Source organism: Mobula birostris, chromosome 18 (genome assembly GCF_030028105.1).
Source record: "Mobula birostris isolate sMobBir1 chromosome 18, sMobBir1.hap1, whole genome shotgun sequence".
NCBI lineage: Eukaryota > Metazoa > Chordata > Chondrichthyes > Myliobatiformes > Myliobatidae > Mobula > Mobula birostris.
The window spans coordinates 60,774,668-60,791,335 of record NC_092387.1 but is presented as its reverse complement, the minus strand read 5'-3'; the positions used below and the strand labels follow the sequence as shown (position 1 = coordinate 60,791,335).

Here is a 16,668-nt window from a genome sequence, read left to right as displayed (position 1 = left end):
AAATGCTATTGCACCGAAGGCAGAAGTAAAAGATATGGCTAACACTTTACACTTGACAGCAATGTAATAACTTTTCTCATTTTCAGTAAATTTGTTAGAATTAAACATGGAAGTTTATTACTCCACATTATGACAATGCAGTTGAAAGAGCAACAGATCACTGATAACACACACAAAAAGCTGGGGGAACTCAGCAGGACAGGCAGCATTTATGGAAAAGAATACAATTGACGTTTTGAGCCGAGACCCTTCATCAGTCCTGAAGAAAGGTCTTGGCCCGAAACATTGACTGTACTCTTTTCCATAGATCCTGCTTGTCCTGGTGAGTTTCTCCAGCATTTTGTGTACGTGTTGCTTCATTTTCCAGCATCTGCAGATTTTCTCTTGTTTCAGATACATGATAAAGTAGTTTGTTCGATTTACTAACAGTCCTCCAATATCAGCATCCACCATAGACCAAAAACTCAGCTGAACCAGCATAAATCCAATGCTGCTGCAAGAAAAAAATCAAACATCGACAACTCTGAATAACTTATCCCAGGATTCCTCAATGCTTTTTCACAATCATCAATATACACTTAGTGGCTAATTTAATAGGTACACCTGCAAGTTAATGAAAATATATAATCAGCCACTCATGTGGCAGCAATTCAATGCATAAAACAATGCAGACATGGTCAACATATTGAGCTGTTCAGCCCAAACATCAGAATGGGGAAGAAGTGTGATCCAAGTGACTTTTACCTTGGAATGATTGTTGGTGCCATATGGGCTGGTTTCAGTTTCTTAGCAACTGATGATCTTCAGGTATGCTGTGCCTGAACAAAGAAATATCTGAGAGATTTCAGGTTCTTCTTGCGACCCGAATTCCAGATTGGGTCATAAATCCACTCCTGAACACTTGTAATGAAGAATTAACAAAGGTACCGCTCTCGCTACAAAATAACTTTGAGCTGAAGCCAAGATTCAAAAAATCAGATCAAGGTTTTTGGTTGTAGAAATAATCTCTGAACGCTATTCTGCACTGTGGAAAAGGGTCATGATGTTCTTTATTGCCTTTCCAACATATTTAAGTGGAGTTCGGTTTCAGTGCAGTCGTCCAACTTCTTTCAAGCAACAAAACAGACAGCAAATTATTCAGGCTGATGTTGAGAAGCTGATATTGCTACAATAAGCCCATCCATTTCATTGAAAGGTGAAACAGCAATGAAGTAGTGAATAGTTGGACTGCTAATGTATGCTCTAAAATTGTTCATGAAAATAGTTTTAACTGTAATTAAATAAAGGAATAACTATTTGTAGCATTAAAAAGATTTAAATATTTTTTGCAATTATTTGTCACTAGTTGCAGAATGCTGGAGCAATGGCTGGAGAGCTCGCTGTGAGCCAGTCGAAGTTGGGTGCCAGGGCTTTGCTGGCCATTCGTTACAGTGGACTCCAAAACTCCTCGGAGTTAAAGGACTGCAGTGCAGAAGAGCCACCAAGAACATTCTGGAGGCTGCTGAAAAGGCCTCGCAGTGGCTGTGGATCCAGAGGGGGGATCTGTGGATTAGTGTGCCATTTGGACACAAGTCGGGGGCTGATCACCCCTGGCTGGGTCGCCCGGTCGAGGTTGTCTGATGATTAAAGACCCAAAACACCCTATGACCCCGGGTTATTAACTGAAGACATGTCCAAGTAGCACCAGAAGGTGTATTCTACAACTTACTGCTTTGAATCTTCAGTTCCTATTTTCTTTCACTGTGCATTGTAAATCAAACTTCTTTATAGATTTTATGTAATGGCTGGAAAGGGAGAGGGGGAGCTGAGGATGTGATCTGGGAGCCAAAAAAGTTGAGAACCTCTGGTCTAGGAGGTGTTAACAGGAAAAATATGTTCATGATACTTGGTGTAATTAAATTCATGAAAAGTTCAACTTACTGGGAGAAGGGAAAATGAAAGGCCTGCCAGGAGGGCAATAGCAGAAACTTCAGATAATAGAGAAGCAGTCAATGATTTTAGCCCATGCAAATGATAGTCCTGGCTATGAGTGCTGCCTTCATGTGATAAATTAAAGTTCTAACATGTTCAGGCGGTAAAAAAAAATTCTATCTATTCCCTTTGAATTCCATTTAATACAAAATAGTCTGCATATACAACTTCTGTTATATTAGTAGCAGATACAGACATGCCTTGTAAAGTCTTATAACCTATAGAAATGAATAGCTCAGACTGAAAACAACGGTGATTCTATATGCCACACTAAAAAGTGTGAACTTTCAATTCTATTTTCTATTTATGATTTATAATTTAAATTTTTAATATTTACTAATCTTAACTACTTTTAATATTTGTAATCCAGGGAGTGTGAAAGCGCAGAATCAAATATCGCTGTGATGATTGTACGTTCTAGTACCAATTGTTTGGTGACAATAAAGTATAAATTATAAAATTTACATGTAAAAACTATTGTCTTACAATAGATGAAATCCATTTATACTTTTTGCACATGTCACAGCAAGTGATAACATCGTTCTGATGCTGATTATAGGGATAAGGGTAATTTAAAAAAAAACTTAGAAGTGCAATGATGACCACATTTCAAACTGTTTCATATAAATACAGATACGGAGAAGTTGAAGACTGCAGAGCAATTTCATCTTTTGCAGAATGTAATTCAGTACTACTTTATTTTCTTTCTTTTACTGTCCAGGTGGAGAAAGCAGAGGAATATTATTGGATAATATTCAGCACTGATAAATTAGGTGACAACTTTCATTAGAGCCTAGAACTATTATTGAATCATTTGTGCTATAAATCCCCATCTCCTCTTCCTGTCGAGAACATCTACCCTTCACTCATCCTTGAAACTGTTATAGTTACTATTCTATAGATTTGCCACATAAAAATGAATCTCAGGGTCGTATGTGGTGACATACATGTTCTCTGATAATAAAATTTACTTTGAACTTTGAAACTGGGGAATACTCACAAAATGCTTGAGAAACACAGTCAGGCAGCATCTACGGAGGGGGAGTAAACAGTCGATGTTTATGACGAGACTCTTCAGCAGGACTGTGAAGAGTTTCGACCCAAAATGTTGACTGTTTACTCCTTCTCCACAGACGACTCCCAACTTGCTGAATTCCTGCATCTGCAGAATCTTATGCTTTTAACAAGTTGGGGGGGGGGCAGCACAGTGAAAAAATCTGAATAAGGTAGTGCATTAAAATGCTTCTTGGAATGAACTTCAACTTACCCAAATTGCAATAGTGACTCAGAACAAAATGATAATGCATACTGAATTTAAAATAGCGTCACTAAGCACAGAAATAGCTTTCAGCCCACCAAGATCACACCAACTATCAAAAACCCATCTACACTCTTCATAAACTAATCTAATTTAATTTTCCCCACAACTGCTCACAGAATCCACCACATACCTACACAGTAGGATCAATTTACAGTGGGCAATTAACCTACCAACTCATATTCCTTTGAGATGTGGGAAGAAATTGAAGCACCTGGAGGAATCCCACTGGGTCACCCGGAGAATGAACGAACTCTATACAGAGACCACTGGAGATCATTAATGAACATGGGTAACTGGAGCTATGAAGCAAGGCGGCATGATAGTGTAGCAGTTAGTGTAACCCTATTATAGTGCCAGCAACCTGGGTTCAATTCCCACCACTGTCTGTGAGGAGTTTCCACATTCGACCTGTGACCATGTGAGTTTCCTCCCACATTCCAAAGACGTTAGTAGGTTACTTGATCACACGCGTGTAATTGAGAGCTATAGGCTCGTGAGCCATAAGAGCCTGTTACAGTGCTGCATCTCTATATTTAAAAAAAGTTCTACTAACTGCCCCACCATTCTATCCACAAGGTAGGAGTTATTTAGTCTGTAAAGATAAACTGTCAGTCTTATAAAGCCTTCACACAAAGAAAGGAAAACGCCATCTTTACGAAACTCGGTCACATCAGCTTGATGGTTTTCCCTTTCCCCCTCAACAATGACAAATATGGATAAAGCCTTCCCTTTATACTTTCAGGAAAAATTTAGGGGTGCAAAGGAAATATCATGGAGAAAATTATTTGAGGAAACCTGGTGCATCATGTACATGTCAATTCCACAAAGACCTCCTTATAAAAGGTGGAATATCCGTTTCCTCATTTTCACAAACATCCACATAAAGAAGAATAATCAAAAAATATATTTAGGAGAAGGTTGCAATTAGCAGCGTAACCTTTGCAAAAGATAATTGAAGCAAATTTAAACATAAATGCAATTCTAAAACAGTTTCAAAAGTATACACGTAGTTAGAAGGAAGATGACAGCAAAAAGAAGTACTCTAACTTCTGATTAATGCAAAGCATAATTAAAGTGGACACTTACTTATTAAATTTCTTTGGTGGAGGAGGCGGAGGAGAGCTTTGACTGTCCAGACAGTACTCTTTTCCATTTTCAGGAACCCTTGTCAGCTTTTCACCAATGTACAATCCAGATGCCACGGCCTGTGTTTCATTCAGGGTGGGGTAGATTTCAGTGTCCACTGTAGCAATTTCTAATTTCCCAGTCTCAACCTTTATATCATCCAGTCCAAGGTCTGGTTTGTAGTTCAATATGGCAGTCAGTTTCTCAGATGGCTCTAATATCTTCTGTTCACTGCACAGACGTTGTATGGGTGGTGGTGGCAGCATATGTATCACCCGTCCATTCAATCCAATTAACTTGTCTTTGTCTTTTTCTTTCTCTTTCTCTTCCTCTTCTTCAGTCTTACGACGACGGAAGAAGCTTTTGAAGGAGATCCATCGCTTTGGTTTAGAATCTTGTGGGCGTTGACGAGTCTCTGAGTTCAACAATGGACAATCAGACTCAGTTATTCGTACGGGACTATTCGGCTTGCCCCAGTTACTGAAATGTTTATGCAGAAGGTTGCTTGCATGGTAAGGGGATGATGTTGAACGTGGTGGTGGAAATGGAGGCAGCTGTTCATTCTTCGGACTCAGACTAATTCCACCCGGTGACTGCACTGTACCTGGTTTTGATGTGGGAACAGTAACTTGCTTTGTAAGAATACTTTCTTTCTGCCCTTTTGTAACACTGCTGTCCACCACTTTGCAGACTTCTGCTCCACTGTTTGCCTGTGGAGAGAATAATGACTTCGGTCGAGTATAAGTGTCACTATTGCCTTCTGAGATGGAAGGAGGTTGACAGTACAGCTCTTCTGCACTGCTAGATTTTGATTGTGTCTGAGGAGTTTCGGGTGGCAGCTGTGGAGGCTGAATGGATGCAACTATTTGAGAAAGTACAGCATTGGCATTTTCTCTAACTGCTGGCGATTTCTGCCTTTCTGCTGTGCCTTCTTTTCGGGATGGTGACTCTTGATTAGATCGCTGAACTCTGGAAGGAGAGCACTGATTGGATCCAAGGCCTTTATGAGGCGAGGACTGTGACAGATTTTGTGCTTTGTTTTGTGCTTTGTTAAATTCTTGTACTTTCTGTGCAACTGCGCCAAGCACCTTTTGTTCTATGCTGCTACTCGGAGCTTTTGCTTGAGGCAAACCTGCAGATTTCTTTTCTGCTGACCCAATTTCTTCATATGTATGGTTCATCACATTTCCTGAAGTTTCCTTCTTTATATTCGGCCCACTAGGACCCAAAAAGCTTTTATAAATGGCTAGGTTGTCATAAGCATTTGGATTAATTACTATTGGTACTTTTATAGCCTTGTGCTTTGAGCTCTGGGCATATGTTGGCTCATCATGTATGATGATAGGGAAAGGGGGCATCCCAGCATTGTTGTAACTATTAAACTTGATTTCAGACAGGTTTGGTGACTTTACAGGAATAGTTTTCGAAATAACATTTGTATTAGTCGGTGATGTAGGAGCAGATTTATGAGTAAGCTGTCTTGGTGGAGGTGTAGGGCCAGATCCACTTGACACTAAAGCAACTCTGGGCATCTTTTGCCTTGGGCTTGTGCTGGAAGTCCATACTTCTTGATATCTAGTGATACTTGACTTTTTCTGGTTGTTTGTCTGACTCAGAGGTGGTGTTGGTGGGTTTGTACTTGTCGGTGAAGTCTTCGCACCTTGAGGCAATTCAGATGGGCTACCAGACTTTTTGTTGTTCATTGCTGCTGAGACATCAACTACAGTATATGGCTTACACATCCCTGGTGGTTCTAAGTCTACAACTCTGTATGGTTTTGCTTGTTCTTCCTTTGGAATAATATTAATTGTCACTGTTTGCCCAGAAATGTCTGTGGAACTTGTATCTAAATCTTGCTTCTCATTTTGTAAGGCTATCTTCCCATCCTTCTCTTCCAACCTCAGAGCAAGAACTGCTTTATGAGTTTCAAGAGACTTCACTGCAGTGCCTCTTGCTGGTTTAAATGGAGTCTGCTTTAGGTGGGGAACCTGCTCACTTTCATTAATGCTTTCATAATCTGGTTCAATTGACTTGGTGTTTTTGCAGTCACTTGGTGCAAGATCACCATTGCAAAGCTGTTGATGCGTAATTTTCGTTGTTCCTGTTTGAGATCCCTCTGTCATTGATGAATCAGGAGATGTTGATTCAGAAGATAAAACACTTGGCAAACTATCCTGGCCATATGGGATCAGAGCTTCATCGCCATATCCATTTAGGATGTCATCATAACTATCATCATAGTCAACGGCACAAATTCTCAGTAGGGATTGCTTTCGCAATGGCACTGTGTTCCACTTTTTGTCATTGCAGAATCTGACAGGAGACAGTGTATTGGCCCTAAAATTAGCAAAACGTGGCTGACCACGCATACGTATTTCCATCGCCAACAGCTCTTCATCACTTTCATCCCAACTTTCTCGTTCTTCTGTTACATTCTCATTTGAATCATTATCTACTCTGCAATCACTACTGAAGGAAGGGTCTGGGTAGCAAAAGAGTCCTCCTTCATTGCTGATAACCTCTGAGCTGTTGCTGAGTACAACGTGCTTCCCTGCATTTTCTTTCATACCTGCCACAATACAACTTGGAGGAAGCTTCCTTTCCAATGAGCGCTGGTAACATTTGTTGATCCTTCCGAGAAAGGTCTCTTTGTCACATTCTTTGTCTTGTAATTGTGGTTCAGGCTCAAACCCAACTATTTCCTTCAATACATCAGTTAATCCATTATTGTTGTTGTTTGGTTTCCTATTACTACTAAGTCTGTCTGGACCACAAGGTCCCTGAGAATTGCTGCTGCTCTCTTCATTATTGTTATTATTTACTACTTTTCTGTTGATTACAACACCATTTTTATTCCATCCTACAAACATATGCTTACTTTCACAGCTTTCCGTAGTCTCCATTTCTGTACTCACAGTTTGTCCATCTGTGACCATCATTGTGGGCTTCACAGCAATTGTTGGCTTTTTGGCTACAGGAGGCCGAAAGTTACCAGTGCCTGACCTTCCCCGCTGGTTGTTGCTATGGTTAGCATTAGCTTTTAAATTGTTACATGAACGAGGAGGAGTTTCAGAAGCAGTAGTCAAACTATGCAAACTTTTGGGTTTAAAACAGTTCTTACATTCACCAGGTTTCCATACGTGTTCAGTGAAGGTGTTACAGGCGGACATTTTTCATAGAGCTATTCATGAAACACACCTTGTTCACTGCACTGTTACACAATCATTAATTAAGCTCCAACACATCCACTACAAGATTCTTAATTGATGCTCTGTGTCAACTCATACCTGCAAATGGAACAAAATATTCATTAAGTAAGGGTTCAATACACAAGGAATTTTTGATCTAGATACAAAAGGCACAACATTTAATCAGTTTAATTATAATTTTAAATCTACCTACAAAAATATATTTCCTCTCCTGCCCAAATCCCAAACAGAGAATGCGATATAATTCAGTGTTTTGCGTGTGTGTGTGTGTGTGTGTGTGTGTGTGTGTGTGTGTGTGTGTGTGTCTGTGTGAGAGAGAGAGAGAGAGAGAAAGAAAGTAAATGACAAAATATAGAGTATATGTGCTAGCTCTTATAGTTTGACATGGACGAGATGGGCCACAGGACTTTTTTTCCGTGCTGTACTGCTCTATGACTGGAAAAGCAGAAGCAGTGCAGATAGTATAGGCTTCATTGAAATGAAATGAGCAATAAATTCTTGACAAAGGCAAACTGAACAATAGGATGAATGGCTTAAACCAACAAGGCAAGTATTGATAGGTGAATAGTGAAAAAAAGTTCTTCACATCTGAAATAGTCAGGGAGGGAGATAAAGTAACACATTTAGAGAAGTGTAAACTTTCACAGAGAAATGTCCTATTAACTAGCAGAGGGGACCATAAGTAGGGGACAACTTAACTAAGTACATTATTTTTATATCACAAATGGAAATATTACAATAAGCACAAATCTATTTGATGCTCTGGTAATTACCAAGAGCATGCTGAAGCCTGGACAATACTACTAAGAAATGGAATCACCTTACAAGACTCCATGGTAAAAACAAATGTCAGTTTTGTGCCTATGTTGTCAAGAATTACAAGACTGAAAAGATGATTCAATAAATTTTCTAAGTCAAAGACAAATTCAGACAAAGGGAATAGCTTGAGATTTACAAAATAGTTACAATGCAAATCTAAGGAGACTTTTTTCCAAATTGGAAGTTGTAAGAATATAGAACACAGTGCTTTGTAGCCATGGATACAAACTTAATTGGATTAAAATGGATACAAGTATTTTTAGTTGACAAAATTAAGAAAGGCAAATTAGCATGAAAAATACACAGTCATTTTAGCTAACAAAATAATTAATCATATATGACAATCAGAATGGGAGACCAAGTGCTCCTTTCCCTAAGGCTAAGCAATCAGAATAGACACACCTCAATTTACCTTTCAGTTCACCAAACATGACCAACAAAGTAAAAACATCCTACAATGCATTCATTAATTTACACATTACTCCTTGCCACAAAACAAAACATAGTTCAAATTACCTAATAGTTCTCTGTTTATGGAAGTATTTGAACCCAAATAGATGTTGCCTGGCCTACTGAGTTCCACCAGCATTTTGTGCATGTTGCTGTGGACTTTCAGCATTTGCAGAATCTCTAGTGTTTCCTTACAATTAACTGTTTTACTTGACAGAAGAGTTGTTCAATTGCTTCTTTTAAAATAATAAAATTGTTCTAGCTTTTGTTAGCATGTACCATACAATAAATAAAAATTTTCATGAATTATTTTTTATAGTTTGAGTTTGTTATGAGACAGCCATTTAATTTCTCAAGAAAGACAAGCAATTAATGCACATGGAAAAAAGATCAAAATTTGCCTTTCCATTCTTGGGACAAACAAAAACACCAATTATTTACATGTTCCTGATTTAAGATAAAGGAAATATCAAAGTGAAATAATTTCAAATACTTAGTTTCATTATTATATTCTGTAAAATCATTAAACAAATTTAAATGCTGAAATTTTGATTTTGTCTTTCTCAAATAATGCAAAAAAATCCAAATTTCATGAGTGACAAAGAATAGTTGCTTCTTAAAATTGAGAAAGGATAGGTCATTTCTGCAGATCAAATTTATGCTCAAATCTTGCTCAAAATGGTAGAATGAAAAAGATCTCCATCTGCAGCAATTTGAGAAATGAACTACAGTTTTCTACTCACCCCTCTGTATATCGAGAGCAATATAGCATAAACATGTCGTTCAGCCCACCAAGTCCACACTGACCACTATTAATCATACAATAATGTCATTTTATTCCTCACACTTTTTCTTCAACCCTCCACTGATTCCACCACTCACCAACAGACACTAAAAGCAATCTAAATTGGACAAATGACGTACCAACCTGCAAGTTGCTGTGAAGCAGCAATAAACAAAGGACTTGGAAGAATCCCATTGCTGTCATGCAGAATGTGCAAATTCTACAGAAACAGCATTAGATATTAGGATTAAACTTGAGTCACTGAGGCTGTGAGGCAACAGTTTTCCACAGAGATTGCTCCCTACGCAACTCCCTTGTCCATTCGTCCCCCCCCATCCCTCCCCACTGATCTCCCTCCTGGCACTTATCCTTGTAAGCAGAACAAGTGCTACACATGCCCTTACACTTCCTCCCTTACCACCATTCAGGGCCCCAGACAGTCCTTCCAGGTGAGGCAACACTTCACCTGTGAGTCGGCTGGGGTGATATACTGCGTCCGGTGCTCCCGATGTGGCCTTTTATATATTGGCGAGACCCGACGCAGACTGGGAGATCGTTTCGCTGAACACCTACGCTCTGTCCGCCAGAGAAAGCAGGATCTCCCAGTGGCCACACATTTTAATTCCACATCCCATTCCCATTCTGATATGTCTATCCACGGCCTCCTCTACTGTAAAGATGAAGCCACACTCAGGTTGGAGGAACAACACCTTATATTCCGCCTGGGTAGCCTCCAACCTGATGGCATGAACATTGACTTCTCAAACTTCCGCTAATGCTCCACCTCCCCCTTGTACCCCATCTGTTATTTATTTATATACACACATTCTTTTTCTCTCTCTCCTTTTTCTCCCTCTGTCCCTCTCACTATACCCCTTGCCCATCCTCTGGGTTCCCCCCCCCTTTTCTTTCTCCCTAGGCCTCCTGTCCCATGATCCTCTCATATCCCTTTTGCCAATCACCTGTCCAGCTCTTGGCTCCATCCCTCCCCCTCCTGTCTTCTCCTATCATTTTGGATCTCCCCCTCCCCCTCCCACTTTCAAATGTCTTACTAAATTTTCTTTCAGTTAGTCCTGACAAAGGGTCTCGGCCCGAAACGTCGACTGTACCTCTTCCTAGAGATGCTGCCTGGCCTGCTGCGTTCACCAGCAACTTTGATGTGTGTTGCAGTTCCACCAGCAGCATTATAATGAAGTCAGGTTTGTAAAAAGCTGCTTTTAATTTGGCAATAAAACAGTCATCTCACTTACAGAAATTGAAAAGGTGGTTCCCTAAAAATGGAAAACTGATTTCCAAATGACTGGGAAGAAAAGAAAAATGTTGCAGCAGGGTTCAGGGAACTTTATTTTAGTTGCTACTTGGAATGGAAAACTAAATTCCAATCAAAATATTTTCACTAGACATTAGTTTCTGGAGTTCTGACTTAAAAAAGAAATAATTTTAGCAGTCTTCATATTTTCATTAGCAATTTCCCTGTTCCTGAGAACAAACTTCCATCCCTCTTTCACAATGATACTTGTATCCTAAATTGGTTCAAAGTACAAAGACAAATGCTGGTCTTCTGGTAAATATTAGAACTGAGCTAAAACAGCATCTGTTGCAGCAAATTTTATATTGTTACATCTTTTTTCATTATGACAGTTTGAGATCGCCATGGTTACATTCAGAACATTTTGCGTCTGATTTACTGGATTTTCAATAGCAATGTTTGAGAACAAATATTTTCCATGCAGTGTTAATAATTTAGAGATACAGCACAGTAACAGGCATTTCCGCCCAACAAGAGCAAGCCATCAAATTACACCAATGTGACCAATTAACCTTCTAACTCTCATGTCTTTGGAATATGGGAGGAAACTGGAGTACCCAAAGGAACCCCACGCGGCCACAGCGAGAATGTACAAACTCTTTACAGACAGCAGCAGGAATTGAATCCAGGTCGCTGGAGCTGTAATAGCATTATGCTAACTGCTGTGCTACCAAGCCACCCCAATTAGACTTGTTATGCTGAAGCATTCATAAAAAAAAAAGGGGGTCTTTTCATCCCCTTGTAGGAATTTCAATTCAAATTGTAACAACTCTCAAGTGTACTAAAAAAAGGGGGGGCAGTTTTATAAACTCATTGAGGAGAGAAGAAACAAGGGATATGCTGACAGTAAATTTGGAGGAAGCTTGTGCATAGACAAGCCAGTTACATGGAATGGTCCAGCTCGATAGAGTGTTCTGTTCTTTGCTGTAAACTCTATATAATTTTTTGCAGATATGGAGTTTTATTTTATTTTATTTAGAGATACAGTGCGGAATAGTTCCTCTCAGCCCTTCAAGCTGCATCATTCTGCAATCCCCAATTTAACCCTAGCCTAATCACAGGACAATTTACAATGACCAATTAACCTACTAACCAGTATATCATTTGGACTGTGGGGGGCAGGGGGCGGTAACCACAAGACCCAGAGAAAACCTCCACGGGGAGGACGTACAGACTCCTTACAGATGATGTCAGAATAGAACTCCGACAACCTGAGCTGTATTAGCATCGTACTAACTGCTACGCTGCAAGGGCGCTCATGGTAAATGAAGATCACAATGCCATTTAATAGGTTATAAATCGATTGATGGTTTAGAGAACACTTTTTGCATTACTTGGGCCACATTGGTTAGAGAGTAATCATGACTGGGAAAAACAGTCCAATTCAATGCTTTGAATACAGTTGCAACCTGTTATACTGTAATGCGACTTTCTTTAGCGCAAGGTTTCTCCGCAACATAACTATCACATTAGAGCAGAACTATCTATATATCCTATCCTACAAAACTCTCCTGATATAAAATAGATAAACTGTCATCATACATTTCCTATTGTTCCAAATCTAAATGAACTTCTATGTTTGTATTTGGCTGAAGTACTTTTCATCACTGCTAGACTGAATGAGGGATAAAACTTAATTTTTTTTAGGATGTGGGCAATTGGGCAAGTTTAAATTCAGTATATCTATCTAGTCATTAATGATAAATCAAATACACTTTTCCTGCCTAAAACTACTTTTTAATTCTCTACCTCTGGTGGAGGAATAAGAAATTTTAAAAACACATTAAAATAGAGCTATTCTCTATCTATCCTCATACTGCAACTGTGATCTTTCTACTTGGGTGCACAAACTTATGTCCCAGTGGACAACAGAATATAAACAAGGGAAGTCTCAGTACTGCTTATGTTCATCATGTGAAAAGCACAAAAACTAGAAGCATAGGAAAAACAATAAAATGATTATTACTGTTTTTACACAAACACAACTTCAATTGCATAGAATTTACAGCACAGAAACAGGCCTGGATAAAGCAATAGACATAATGGGCAACATATGCACGTATTGTATTTCCTGCCTGCACTTTTACATACAATTTCCATCCAAATACAATTCTAACTGAATTAAAAGATCAGTAAATAATTTTGAGTGATTTACATCTAGATTTGGTCAGTACTGCTTAAGCCATCACTAAACCATAACCAGTCTACTTCCCCAAATATTGGAATGGTGGCACTTAGGTTTTATCCTTCTAAATCTCTACTATAAATCATTAGTTCCCTTATACCCCCTACAGAATTAAAAAATTCAGAAGCAGTTTGCTTTGTCTTTGGGATAATGTGTTCAAGTAGCTAAACAAAAATGCAAACATTTAAATCAAGGTAGTAAAACTCAATAGAAAATGAAGTTGCGAAATAAGATACTTGAAAAGTCTTATTAACTATTACACTTTATAGGTGACCAGAGGTGTTTTAGAATCATTTAAAGAGGAACATCTTGTGTGGAATTTTCCAAATATCTTTTGAATATAAAAGAGAAAATCTGCAGATGCTGGAAATCCAAGCAACACACACAAATTGCTGGAGGAGCTCAGCAGGACAGGCAGCATCTATGGAAAAGAGTACAGTCGATGTTTCAGTTCGAGGCCCTTCATCAGGACTGGTGAGGATCTCGGCCTGAAATGTTGACTACTTTTTTCCATGGATGCTGCCTGGCCTTTTGAACATAGCCTGTTTTAAGTACATACATGCAGAGGCAATCCAATCACCAGCACAATTATTCTCACAATCCTTTATTTTTTTCTAAGTAAATAGAAAACATTATAGAGCTGAGAGTACATTACAACGCCATGTGCACGTATCAAATATGCAACAAGCTTCAAATGCTTATTAATTTCACATTATATAAGACTATCAAAGTGGATAATGAAATTTACATTGGATCATCATTGTTTCTGTAAATTCTTCCATCTGTCAGAAAATGAAAGGTGCCAAAATGTTCTTTTCTCCAGATGAGCATTAGTGGAAATTTCAGGAGAGAAAGGCCATGAGCTAAACAGCACTGTGCAATTATACAGAGATTCATGAACATTTGCAAATATGTTCAATACTTTAATTGACGCAGGGAATTTAGTGGATGTGCAACTGCAGGTGCAAGGACAAGTGATTCAAATCTATCTCAAAGTTCAGGCACTAAATTACAACAAAATTGTTTACCTTCAACATATTGACTACTGTGTTGAAAATGTTCCATGATGATTATACTAATAATCATGCAATAACAAACCTTGCACTCAACTTCAGCAAGACTAAAGAATAGATTGCAGACTTCAGGAAAGGGAAGTCGGGATTACATGTACCATTTCCATGAGGTTGTCAGCAGTGGAAAGGGTGAGCAGTTTCAAGTTCCTGGGATTTGACATCTCAGAGGATCTATCCTGAGGCCAAAATACTGATGTATTCATGATGAAAGCATGCCATGGCTATACTTCTTTTGGAGTTTGAGGAGATTATATATGTCATCAAAGACTCTCGCAAATTTCTACAGGTGTAATGTAGAGATCATAAGGGGCTTCAGAGGGTCGTAAACTCAGCCAGCTCCATCACAGGTACAAGCCTCCCCACCAAAGAGAACATCTTCAAACAGACGTGCCTCAAGAACGTGGCATCCATCATGAAACACCTTCCAGAACATGCCTTCTTCTCATCAGGAAGGAGATACAGAAATCTTGCACCCAACATCTTAGGAATAGTTTCTTCCCCTCTGCCATAAGATTTTTGAATGGTTCATGAACTCATGAACAGTACCTCACTATTTCTCTTTTGCACTATTTATATTTTGACTTATAACTTTTGGTAATTTGTTATGCTGCCACAAAATTTCATGACTCAGTGATCATAAACCTGATTCTGATTCATTGGAAGGCCTATACAGTGGATCAAAATGTCTGTTTCTATGCTGTGTGACTCCAGGACTCCTTTAAGATAATCATATTATTAAAATATTTGCCCATTTGGTACACAATATAATAGCATTTAGATGACTGTAAAACAGTTGCATTTTAAAGAGAAATACTTTCATTAAAGTTATTGACAGCACTATATATAGATGAATGTAAATTCAACCCAACATATTTTAACTATATTTCTAGTCATAATTCTTAGATAAAACTCAAAGATAATAATGATACCATCAATACTACTTTAAATATATGCACAGAATGGCCAAACATAAGCAACTTGTCTTCCCATACTACATTACTGATGTTATTGGGAATTCTGGCTTCTCTCCCCTTCCTTTCCAGTCTTGATGAAAGGCCTCAGCCAAAAACATTGACTGTTTATTCCTCTTCATAGATACTGTCTGACATGCTGAGTTCATCCAGTATTTTGTGCATGTGTTGTTATTGGGAAACTTGTCTTTCAGCCACAATTGCGCTGAAGGCAGTTCCCTTTCCACTCACATACACAAATTCTGTAAAACTAATCTCAGCACAAAAGATGCCCATTTAGCCTACTAGCTATGTGAGGTTGCAACTGACTCCAGCTCATTCCCATTACCCTACAAGTTAGTTCCTTTTATTTACACAGTCACAGTATGCGGACATTGCTGGCAAGGCCGGTGTTTACTTTCCAACACTTGTCATCATGGAATTGGGAGGGTAGTTATGTCAGGCACATAGGTGGGTGTGAAACCATATATAGACAAGGAATGTATTTTTCACTTTTTATATTTAGCTGATGTTAAGGATTTATTTTCAGCTTTCATTAATACAGTAGATTCCAGTTAATTGGTTCATTGGTTAATTGGGTTAGCCACTTATTTGGGACAACTCTTAAAAGAATAAAAACTAATCAAGAAAATAGCTGGGATTCCCTTTGTTTATTTGAGACACTATGACACTTACTTGGGACAAGGGACTTGCCAAAAAGTAACTAACTAGCATCAGATGCGTAATCTTGTGTGGCCATTAGACACTACACCAGGCTCAGAGGAATCAGTTTTTAAATAGTGTCAGTTGCATGTGTTTGTATTCAAAAAGAAGTGATTTTTGTCACTGATAGTTGGTGAGAAATAAGCAGTAAGACCATTTAGAATTGTTTTGTTCACTGCAGTTACAAGCATTCAGGCTTAGCGATGCCAGAAATGACCAGGAGTGAAAATGAAACAATTTCACTATTTCAAGCAGTTAGGAACTATAAGAATTTGAAGGTCTCAACAATCATCTTGAATATTACAATGAAAATAAAGATTTGAAAAATGCAATCATCAAAAGCATTATATGAAGGCAGTCCATTATCTGCACTATATGCCTGCACTAATTTTATTCATTTACAGTGAATCAAAAAATCAGGCCGGTATGTTGGTTGTCCATCATATCCAATGATGACAGTGAAACCTGTGCAGGAGAGTTTTTAAAATGGAAATGCTGTTACACTGGGACTGTTCCACTCTCTTGACCTTGCAAGTCCAGGTCCAATGATATGAGTAGTCATCACAAACTGAAGTTCTACTTAGTTGCAGTGGATAACCATGACTCCTTCTGTGTTATTCATGCTATTCGCTCTCCATGAAGCATTGGACAACCATCTTCTTGGACATTGGATCACACTGTTGATCGCACCCACCCAGTCCGCCAGAGTTAACTTCACATGCTAGAATAAGCACGTCCTTATTTCACCG

At 38.7% G+C, this 16,668-nt stretch overlaps 1 protein-coding gene across 6 annotated transcripts in view; it reads right to left on the bottom strand.

Moving 5' to 3' along the window:
• The window catches only part of peak1 (pseudopodium-enriched atypical kinase 1), a 250,855-nt gene that overhangs the window by 69,877 nt on the left and 164,310 nt on the right, over positions 1-16,668 (bottom strand). For all 6 annotated transcript variants that reach the window (XM_072282795.1, XM_072282794.1, XM_072282796.1 and 3 more), the window contains one exon: positions 4,379-7,704. In XM_072282795.1, coding sequence (XP_072138896.1) covers positions 4,379-7,587 — 3,209 coding nt within the window. In that variant the 5' untranslated portion in view covers positions 7,588-7,704. The remainder of the gene's footprint in view (positions 1-4,378; positions 7,705-16,668) is intronic.